This window comes from Pinus tabuliformis, chromosome 3_1, assembly GCF_031772625.1.
Source record: "Pinus tabuliformis cultivar Carrire ecotype Pingquan chromosome 3_1, CPIR1, whole genome shotgun sequence".
Lineage (NCBI taxonomy): Eukaryota > Viridiplantae > Streptophyta > Pinopsida > Pinales > Pinaceae > Pinus > Pinus tabuliformis.
This window is the reverse complement of record NC_142301.1, coordinates 518,900,907-518,912,203: the sequence shown is the minus strand read 5'-3', so window position 1 is coordinate 518,912,203 and position 11,297 is coordinate 518,900,907. Positions and strand designations below refer to the sequence as shown.

The 11,297-nt window shown below is 37.7% G+C and overlaps 1 protein-coding gene across 2 annotated transcripts in view; it reads right to left on the bottom strand.

Moving 5' to 3' along the window:
• Positions 1 to 312: 312 nt before the first annotated feature.
• LOC149188096 (glutathione S-transferase L3-like) overlaps positions 313 to 11,297 on the bottom strand; it is a 193,664-nt gene continuing 182,679 nt past the window's right edge. The window contains exons 1-10 of one of the 2 annotated variants that reach the window (XM_089411576.1): positions 3,149 to 3,307; positions 2,975 to 3,040; positions 2,799 to 2,859; positions 2,617 to 2,700; positions 1,645 to 1,743; positions 1,302 to 1,413; positions 1,117 to 1,193; positions 925 to 1,032; positions 712 to 789; positions 313 to 572 (exon numbers count right to left, since the gene is read on the bottom strand). In XM_089411576.1, the coding sequence (XP_089267702.1) occupies positions 555 to 572; positions 712 to 789; positions 925 to 1,032; positions 1,117 to 1,193; positions 1,302 to 1,413; positions 1,645 to 1,743; positions 2,617 to 2,700; positions 2,799 to 2,859; positions 2,975 to 3,040; positions 3,149 to 3,159 (714 nt within the window). In that variant the 5' untranslated portion in view covers positions 3,160 to 3,307 and the 3' untranslated portion in view covers positions 313 to 554. Of the gene's footprint in view, positions 573 to 711; positions 790 to 924; positions 1,033 to 1,116; positions 1,194 to 1,301; positions 1,414 to 1,644; positions 1,744 to 2,616; positions 2,701 to 2,798; positions 2,860 to 2,974; positions 3,041 to 3,148; positions 3,308 to 11,297 lie in introns of those variants that run through there. The other variant, XM_089411577.1, reaches the window with a different exon arrangement.

Below are 11,297 nucleotides of genomic sequence, written 5' to 3'. Positions count from 1 at the left end.
TTTCCATTTTGAAACTGTTTTCAAAATTTGAAAGAAAAGAAATTTTGAAAAGAATGGTTTTTATTATTTAAAATGTATCTATTTTATTTTATTTTATTTTATTATAATAAAAATAAAATTATATATCATGTGAAAATGTGAAAAATTAATTGTAATCCATCTGAATAAAAAAACTCAGAACTTACCAAAACTCAGAACTTACCAAACTCAGACCTTACCAAAATCCTAATCGCCTCTCTCCATTGAGAAATAGAATAAACACATTCTATTGAAAATATATATATATATATATATATAATAAACACATTGATATATTTAAGATATTAATTTTATTAATAACTATTAACTCCATACATGCCAGCTTAATGACAGTGGTATGTATCATTAAAATTTTTGCAACTACAAAAATGATTACGAAGTTATTTTACAAATATAAAAATAAAATTATTACAAGTTCTTTTACAAATATAAAAATAATAAGTTCTCCTATTCAAGAGATTTTATTGTACTATATGTATGCAGCCTTCGATCATTTCTACATCCCGCCATCACAGCTATTTTGCATGATTAGCCTGCATAACAATAAAGGAAAATGAGTTTAAGATATTTTATATCACTTGACACCTAGGCAATGCAATCTAAGAGAAGATGTGTAAGAGATGAATTGTGAATCAACTTTATTCAAAGTATGTATCATTAGAATCGACCTACCAGTATCCTTTTGTATGTTTCAACAATTGACTCGGGATCGGATACTGTTTTCGCATATCCTTCAATCTTATGTAATTCCTGTATTCAAGGCAGGATACTATTAAGCATTTTTATCACATAATCACAAAATTTATTATGAAAATCGAAAACCAATCATTTTAGCACCCCGCTGGAAATAGGGAGTAATGCAAATAAAAGAGAAGTTTAACTTGCCTGAATCCATATCGATAGTTTCGGCCTACCAGCTGTGATATCATAATTCTTCAATGCAGGAAACACAACATGAAATCTTTCAACGAAAGGACCATATGCAATGTCAACCTGCAGTATACATCTCTAAATTGTCAATTGGGATCATAATATAATATAAGGTCAAATGGCAAACAACATATAAAGATGTCGTACCACACTGAATTGACCCAAAAGAAAAGGCCCGTCAGAAAACTTTCCTAGAGCATTTTCCAAATAATCAAGAGCAGGCCCTGTCATCATGGGAAGTGCATTTATATTAACCCACACTCTTCATAATCCATTGTATATAAGACATCTTATTCAAATGTATGAGATGCCTGGTGAAAAATTGTTCTTACCAACTTCTTGTGCAGTCTCAGAATCCGGCTTGGTCAAAGCGATGAATGCATTTTTTGTAAAAGTATCTGTATACTTCAGTAACTCATTTGCAGCCTCTTTTTTCGCAGGATCCTGTTTAATGGCAAGAAAGTTTTAAAGCATAGACTCTGGCATTAAACCTAGACAATAACTCCTAAAGGTATTACAGCTAAATGGTTCCAACCCTACCCTGCTTCCCTGAAAAGTCTCTGACGGCTTCAAGGTTATAAACTAAAATTGACAAATACGAAGTGCCTGACCATTGAGACATTTTGATTTAGCTGATGACCTAAATTAACAATATTCAGGTAGGGTAACACATACCGTGGGAAAAAGTTTAGGTCCTTCAAAATTGTTCTCGAGATACTCGAGTAAATCCAGACTCTCTCCTGTGACCTTGCCATTGTGCTCAATGGCAGGAACCTGAAAAAATGAAAATAGTGAGTTATTTGCAAGTTCAGCTCTATATCTTGTAGACATTTGGCCCTTTTGTAACATTTGACATTTGGCACTTCTATTTCTGCAGATTCCTTGCTTGAAAGATTGGTGATGATCACACTTCAAACACACAAGAAATACGTCATCCTAGTTGACTAGGAATGTTAAAAACAAACTCAAATCTGTGTTGGTCTTTCTTATTCCATGGCCAAATCGTAAAAGGCTAAAACTGTGGTGATCAAAAACTCATTATAGCCTCTCGAGCAACAGTGAGAGGATGGCTCATAAACTTGGAGTAGCATGTGAACCCTAAGCTTCGAATCTATCACGCCACAGTGAGAAGTGTGCGGATCTTAAGCTTGGGTTGCATCTGAACCCTAAGATGCAACCCTAAGCAACAGTATGTTATCTCATAAATCACTTGTTAGGTTCAAGTTGCATCTGACAACATACTAATTTGTAGCCAGCAAAATGCACATATATTAAAATATTTGGGTTAGTGGCAAGATAGACCCCAAATTTGGCAAGGTAATAGCCTTATCCAGCTCATGCAATAACCCTATGATCCCCACCCCAATAAATCCGCTGAGCCAAACAGAATACTCCTTTATCAATTACCAAAATGTTGCTAGACCTCTTGTTCATGTGCAAGCGTGTTCCCTGTTACCTGAGCTAAGGTTTACCAGGACCAACCCATCTAATTTCTCTTCTGCATCTACTAGGATCAACATAACAAAGTTTTTACACTACAGGCCCTAATTACATAGCAATTAAACCATGACCCAAATAGCGGATCCAACTGCCCTTGAGTAACTAAAAGCAAAATAAAATTAGATAAATATAGAAACAAGAGCCAACCTTGTTTGGAGGATAAACTTTCTCCTTGTACCATGCTGGTCTGTCTTGCAAATCAATCGGAACTAACTGAATCTGACTAAGACCCTGCATTTTATTTTCAATCGTTTCAGTCGTTGCATAATGGTATCTTATATCAATAGAAGACCTACCCACACAAAACAGGGGATCAGCAAGATAAAAACCTTGATGTTCCTGGCACTCCAAACTCGCTGGGCATATGGGCATGTCACACTGATATACAATCTGCAAACCCCAGATCAATTTCAGTATTTAATCGCTAAACAGAGTATGATACTATACAAAATCCAACAGAAAGTAATAATTTAGATAGAGTAACAATAAAAATTTAGCTACCCACCTGGTCGTTCCATCAAACAATGGAGGAGGCTCAGATTTGGACGTAAGAATGGGTGGAATTGCATAGCTGCAGTGGAGCAAAACGATGTCACCGAAAATATTTTAGTAAATGGGGTACAACTTTGGATATAATAAATTAAATATATAATCAAACAATGCAGTGATTTATACTTACAGTGCTGCCATCTTAACCTGGAGAATTACTTTTATATAAATATGTCTGCAAAACAAATGTCAAAACCTTGGTGAAATAACAATTCTCACACACGTCGATGAAGAACAATGTTGAGTGAAATTGATTATAATTAATTTATAAGAACTAGAAGGTTTAGTGAAATTGATTATAATTAATTTATAAGAACTAGAAGACCGACATTACCTACAGCAGGTTCATGCACATACCTAACGCCAGGTGGTGTGGTAGGTAGAGATGTATCTAGAATGCCGATCTGCACCAGTCATGGATGACGTGGCAACGTGGCAAGTGCATCAGCGATGATGTTGCACTTTATTTTCATAAGTATCTTCAGTTGACCGTATCCGGGGATGGAATTTGCTTAAAATTTTACGAGAATGGCAAGGTATTTTTGGTTGAAATTGTAAAAATTGACCAGGGAAATGTGAAAATGGTCAATTTGATGGCTGGTTTTGTTTTGAAATTCTAACTCTGACTATATTTACTTAGCGTGATGATGTTGCAGAGCGTTTGTAGCCGTATTAATTTGATAAAATGGTTTTTACCGGGCCACTTTTATCTACAGAGCACACATGAGATGTGGTGATTGGACAAAGTGGCTTTGACTTGCCCATTGATATATATCAGCCCTGAGTTGTTGAGCAAATCAAGAAGTACTTTAGGATTTCGCTGAAGTGATCAATTGGTTCAGAAAGTATTTGATTGAATTGGATTGTGTTATGTATTTTAAAAAATAATAAATTATAATTATACAGGTTTAAGAATGGAGGGGTAGAGTATGTATGCCTTCGTAAATTATGTATGTTTTTGTAGATTGATCTGCGTGGAGGTGGGTCCCTTGTTCCACAAATAAGGGTGTTTCATACACCAATTTGGTGTCTGGCTTGGCCGTGACCTTAAAATTAGATAATAATAATAATAATAATAATATGTGTGGATTAAATGCAACGTATTTAATTAAATATGTAATTTATATTGTTAGAAAGTTCAATATTATTATATGAAGTTAGATGAAATCTCAATTTAGAATTAGAAAATATAAACATTGAAATTGATGTAAGGTTGGGCACTCAAAAATACTAAAAAGTTCTTACTCTTTTTATGAGTTATATTTCTAGTTGTTATCATTATTTTTATTGTAAATGTCTAAAATTAGTTAACACACATTTATGATTATAGGGTTGGAATGTTTTACTATTACAAGATTGGTCTATATAAAAACCATGTTTAAGACCTCAACATTATAAAACAAGAATTGATGACATTGTTTATTAACTCAAGAACTAGAACACAACCTCTAGTCACAAAGAAACACATTTGTGTGGACTAGTGCATTTATTAACTATTTCTAGAAAATTGGATGGATAGATAGTTTATAGTATTTGGCAAACCTCCCTATAATAATGAGGGGGTGTATTTAGAAAATGGTGTGTTGAGTTTGTTTTAGGTTAGCAGATCAATCACTTTGACATCATTGAATTCTACAGGGTGGGATGTGGGTTCATCAAAAGAGGCATGGCCCATTATTAGGGCCTCATTCTCTTGAGTGAAGGCTTAACCCCCTTGCCTAGCACCCTCCCCTAGCTTAAAATATTAGCCAAACTTAGTCATCCATTTCCACCTTGACTCGTCGCCTAGTGCAACATAGCACATTCATAGCTTTACCATATCGAGAGAGACCTTAATGTGGTGTTGGGGGAGGGGTTAGGCCTTTAGACCCTAGAACAAAGGTGAGTTAGAAGAGACCACATGAATAGATTATGCTCTCATCCTAGTTTATGTGACCCTCATAAATGTTTGAATTGTGGGTAGAGTTGTTATAGGCGAATGGAGGCCACTGGATTTGAAGGTTTTAAGTTGGAGGTTGATATGTTGATCATTTCTATGTTTTTCATTCACTATATTTATGTGTGTATGTATGTATTAGTTATTATGTGATTTTTTCTTATATATCTAATTATATGATACGAGTAGTTGCTACACTTAGATAGCGGACCTTTTGACACCTATAGATGTATCACTATCAGTTTCCACCATTATGCAACAATGCTAGCACCTTGCTTGTTTTGTGTATCACACACTAAGGTATAATCAATTTATCATAATGGAACCCCCTCTAACTTAGCACATAAGTCAAAGGAATTCCATGTTATAGAATGCAATACCCAACATCAAAACATGTTTCTTAAAGCAACTTTTGGAAAAATTAGAAAATACCCATCATTTATTGATTTAACAACATCCAAGTTATTATCGTCATTGAAGTGGATATGGAATAAAGCCATGTCATTGAGATCAATGTGTGCCTCATGTTGCTTTACACTTCGGATACTATTGTTGCCCATTTGATTATGACCAAGTTGATATAATGGTTGCATTAAATTTCTCATTTTTCCATTAAAAACTCCCTAATGAGGTTAGGTTGGAATATATGGGAGACAGATGGAAAGTTTCCTTCAATAGGCATAGAGGGTCCTAGGGATGGATGTTTGGCCCATGAATGAGGGTCCATTGCTACTATGGTAGCTTCGTTTCCTCCATTGAAAGATGATCCTTTAGGATTGAAAGGGGCCATTTGGGGGGACACGAAGCAGAAGTCAGAGCAAACAGGTTGATTCGTGCTCTAGTGGGGGAAGGCATCAAGGTCACCTAAGGTTTTTCTAAACCCCCCAACACTTTTTGCTTGGAAGAGGTGCTTTAGGATTTCACAAAGGAACTCTAGTAAAGTGGAAAATACCCCTAGTCATGGGCAGCGTCAAATCCTTATCAATGCAGAAGCAAGTGGTGGAAAGGAAGGTTATGTGAAGGACGAGATTTGAGCACCGACCATTATAAGGTCTACAACTTATTTGGCAGCATAGGGCTCTTTCCTGAGGAGGGTTTTCCTTATGCCATAACGGGGCACTGTTAGGAAGTGAAGAGGGATTTCTCCATAGTAACAAAGGTCTGGTGGCAGAATCCCTACAGAAAGAAGCCTAGCAGGAAGTGAGTTCCCATAAGGAGGGTCGAGGAAGTCAGGGAGAGTGTGGAGAGTCTTGGAAGAGCCTAAATTTGGTTTCCCCAATAGGTATTAAGGGCATCTTAGGCTCCAAGAAGAGGAATTTTATGTGTGCGAAGAGGAAACCAGAGGAAATTCAGATAGTCCTTAGTGATGATGTCTAGATAGATAAAGTTATCCAAATGGTGGAGTTGGTAGTAGTGGGTTGAGTCTAAGGACATCCTTTGAGCTCGAGGTCAATTGAAGAATGGATGGCCTAGGTCTAGAGCCACAAGATAAGTATGTGCCCTGTGGTCTAAACCCTTGCAAAAAGGATGGTTCTTACTCTAGTTTAGCCAAGGGGGTGATGTTGAGTGGGTTTTGGAGAGGAAATAGAAAATTAATTCATCTTCAATATTGCTCAAGAGATGGATGCCCCTTTTTTATGCCAGTAAGGAGAGGGTGGATCTGGCTCCAATCTGGGTTAGGTTGTTGGAACTACCAGATCAATATTGGTCTGTGGATGTTTTCAAAGCAATAGGGAATCAATTAGGGACTTTCTAGAAGGAAAACATGTCTTTCAAAGAAACTATAAGGTTAACGGGGGTGCACATTTTGGTAAGGTTGGACCCTAAAGATAGTTTGGAGACTAAATTAGAGATTGGCACTCTGGGCCATTCCTTCACACATATTTTGGGTTATAAAGGAGTATTTTTTTTATGTAGGAGGTGTCATCAGTATTGTCGCATCCTTAGAGATTGTTCACTCCCCTTTCATAGGCAGAAGGGAGACTAACCTCTAGAAGAAACAAGGAAAAGAGGGGCATACCAGGTTAATGACTCATGAGTCAAAAAGATTTTGCAAGAGGTGGATGTCTCATCTCCAGAGGGGCTACCCTCTTCCTTAGAGTTGCCTCAAGGGGGGCAGTCTGTTGGTATAGAGAAAGAAACATCCATAGTAGCAGAGAAGGGACTAGAGGAGTCGAATCCAAAGGCGTCAGCGTAACAAGAGGGCCTTCCATAGGGTAAGTTCTCTCCTCCTCTCCCTCTTTCAAGTATGGTTAGTTCTGTAGGAATTTACAAGGTAAGTTCCTCAGACAGAACACCAAAGGAAACCGCTCACAAACAGATCACATATCAATACACCAGTATTCTTGACGTGGTTAAAACCCTCAAAGAGGGAAATAGTTCACGGCCTGAGCCAACGCAGCCAATTCAGGCAATTTATTAATAAAAGAATGAAAATTACATAAGCTTCTCTCATGAACGGTTAACCTACAAATGACCCTCCATGCTCTTTAAATAGAGATCATGGACCAATCGGGTGGTAAGCCACGGATCAAGTGTTGGTAATACCGAGGAGAGAATGAACTGTCGGATCACTACATATCATGACCGTCAGATTGTAAGTTACAAAAGTACATAGTAAAGAAACACACTTTACCTCACTCTACACTAGACCAAGTTATACTTAACTATTTCCTATGTGTCGGAATATCCTAACATCCCCCCTTAAGAACAACTTGGGATAGGATTGAAGGATGTACGAATATGACTCAATAGGAGAAGGAAGGAGGCATTAGAGCCTATCCCCCCTTAGTGAAAACTTCTTGAACTTCAACCATAAATCAAAGTTTAGTAAACTTCGCCTCTGTAAGAGCCTTTGTAAAGATGTCTGCAACTTGATCATCTGTTGAACAATATTGCACTTCAAGAACATGGTCATGAATGAGCTTTCTAATGAAGTGCATGTGCAGTTCAATGTGTTTGCTACACTGATGTTGGACTAGATCTTTGCATAGTTGAATGGCACTTTGATTATCACACCAAAGTGTAGTCAGATGCTACTGCTGAAAGCCAAACTCTGATACGATCTGATGAAGCCACAGGGCTTCCTTACTAGCTTCTACGGCACCACGATACTCTACTTCTGCTGAAGAAAGAGAAATGGCACTTTGTTTCTTGCAAGCCCATGTAATAGGTCCTGAACCAAGAGTGAACACATAACCTGCAGTAGACTTCTGATCATCAGGGTCACCAGCCCAATCGGAATCAGTGAAACCAACCAATAGAGGAGATGCTTCTGCACTATAATGAATTCGAAACTGAACTGTACCTCGAACATAATGAAGTATTCTTTTAGCTGCTTTCCAATGATTTTCATGTGGGTTTTTCATAAACTGAGCAATAAGGCCAACAACAAAGGAAAGGTCAGGACGAGTATGGATTAGATACAAAAGTTTTCTTACAAGTTGACGGTATAAGGTAGCATCAACTTCAGGGGAAGTACAGTGACAAAAAGTTTGGCTCCAAAATGAAAGGGAGAAGGGGCTGGCTTACAGTCTTCCATTTGAAAATGGCGTAGAAGATCACAGGCATACTTGGACTGGGAAAGGGATATACCTTCTTTGGGTTGCAAGACTTGAAGACCAAGAAAATAATGCAAATGTCCTAAGTCTGTCATTTCAAACTTCTTTTTAAGGCTGGACTTCACATGGTTGATAAGGTTGGGATCACTATCAGTAAGGATAAGATCATCAACATAAAGAACAAGAATGATAAGAGACTTGCCCACTTTCTTGGTGTAGACAGTATTGTCAGAATGACACCTAGAAAAGCTAGTTTCTAAAATAAAGCTACCCATTTTGGCATACCAAGCCCGAGGGGCTTGCTTGAGACCATAAAAGGATTTCTTAAGCCGACATACAAGGCTGGAGTCTATTTGTATAAAGCCATTAGGTTGTTCCATATAGATTTCTTCATGCAAGTCCCCATGCAAGAAGGCAGATTTAACATCCATCTGATGGACTTCCCATTTGAAAGAGGCAACAAGGGAAAGAACAAGGCAGATAGATTTCATTTTGGCAACAGGGGAGAAGGTTTCAGTATAGTCAATGCCTTCTACTTATGAAAAACCCTTAGCAACAAGATGAGCTTTATGTTTATCAACTTTTCCATCTGGTCCATACTTGGTTCTGTAAAGCCATTTGCATCTAACAAGTTTTCATCCCTTTGGTAGAGGAACAAGATCCCATGTATCACTTGCCAATAATGAACAATATTCTTCATTCATAGCTGTGTCCCAATCTGGATGGCCTGAAGCTTCTGCAAAGGTGTCAAGATCATAATTCGCTGAAGCTTGAGCCAGTAAAGAAGAGGCTCTATCGAACTGAGAACATGTATGTCATTGATTTGTAGGATCACCGACAAGAGCACCTGCTGCATCCCGAGTAGCATGGACCCATTTTGGAAGCTGAGGAGCTGAAGGAGGATCCTGAGAAGGTGGGGGAGGATTGTCATCCTCGTTGTCATCATCTGAAGAAGAAATATTTTTAGAAGTAGAAGGGATAGAGAGAGGTGGCACATCCACCGAACTAGGCTCGTAGGCCGATATATTTTCAGCAAACTTTACATCTCTTCTAATGATAACATTTTTGGACTTAAGTGGAATAAGTCTATATCCTTTGATATCTTCAGAATATCCAACAAAAATACATTTTTCACTCTTAGGTTTTAAAGCTTTATGTTTCTCATCTGGAATATGGGCCCATGCTTCACTTCCAAAAACAAGAAAGTGACTTACATCTGGTTTAATTGAGCTCCATGCTTCTTCTAGAGCGATATTCTTTAAAACCTTAGTAGGAGTGCGATTTACTATGTAATTTGCACAGTTAATTGCTTCAGCCCAAAAATTAAGACTAAGTCCTTTAGATTGAAACATACAATTAGCCATTTCCTTTAAAGTGCGATTCTTCCTTTCAACTACACCATTTTATTGTGGAGTATATGGAACAGTATGTTGCATTTGAATTCCATTCTCAGTTCAAAATTTGATGAATTTTTTGTTAACATATTCTCTGCCATTATCATATCTTAGCTTAAGATTTTGATGTCCAGATTGTTTTTCAACAAAGGCCTTAAAGGCGAAGAACATGTTAAATACTTCACTCTTGAGTTTTAAGAAGTATACCCAAGTGTGTCTGGAGAAATCATCAATGAAAGTTAAGAAATACTTGTAGCTAGAGAATGAAACAACTGGAAGTGGACCACATAAATCACTATGCACAAGTTGTAAAGGGGCTGAGGCATGCCAAGGGGAACGTTTTACAAAACTATCCTGATAATGTTTTCCGAGTACACATCCAGAACAAACACCATCTTTGCAAGATACCATTGGAAGACCTGTCACCATACTTTCTTTACATAGATTCTAAAGGGAGCGATAGTTTAAGTGACCAAATCACTCATGCCAAAGTTTGCTCACTTCATCATTATCAGCAACAAATACCGAGGGAAGATTTTAAGACCCAAAGTTGTTAAACTTATACAACCTTGTAGAATCATTAGCAATGCCAGTAGCTAAAATCTATCTAGGATCTCTTAGGTCCTTAATTACAACATCGTGAGGTGAAAATTCAACGATTTTTCCTTCACCTGAATGAGTTATCTGATATACAGATAGAAGGTTGCAGGATAAGGTTTTTATTGTAAATGTGTATGGGCCCTATATGGAAAGAGCGTAATTATAGGAACCTCTACTCCATAATGAAATTATAAGCTCATATATATTCTTTCCATGACTAGCCCACTTAGTTAATGGGAGGTTAGAAGGGGGGGGAGCCCCCCCTTCGTTGCGCCGATTGCATAGCGAGGGGAATTACAAAGGGTTTGAGTGGTGCAGGTAACCCCACTCTATGGGGTCCAGGGAAGCGCCCCATAAAATTTTGGTTTTGGACCCTATGTTAGGTTGGGCGAACCTACCTATGGTTTTGTGCATGATTTTTCGCACATGGTTTTGGACGCGATGCTTTTTGGTCCATGGTTTTGGACGTGATGGTTTTTGGTCCATGGTATTGGATGCTTCGGCATGTATAAATATGTATTGTAACATTGAAAGGAACATAATGAAAAATCAAGCTGGTAGTCCCAGTTTTGGGATCCAAAGAAAAATCTCTGTGTATATGTGTTTTATGTGTTATGCTCTCGCATTGTTTATTTTTTGTGTTTTAGAATTTGTATGCAGGTAAGTTCTATACAGGGTTAAAACCTACATTTGGTATCAGAGTTGTTTTTGGCTTCAAGTGGACACCTTTGTTGCTGAGGAGTTTCGCTTGGGCTGGTAGACCCTATTCAATGGGAGATTTGTGAGATC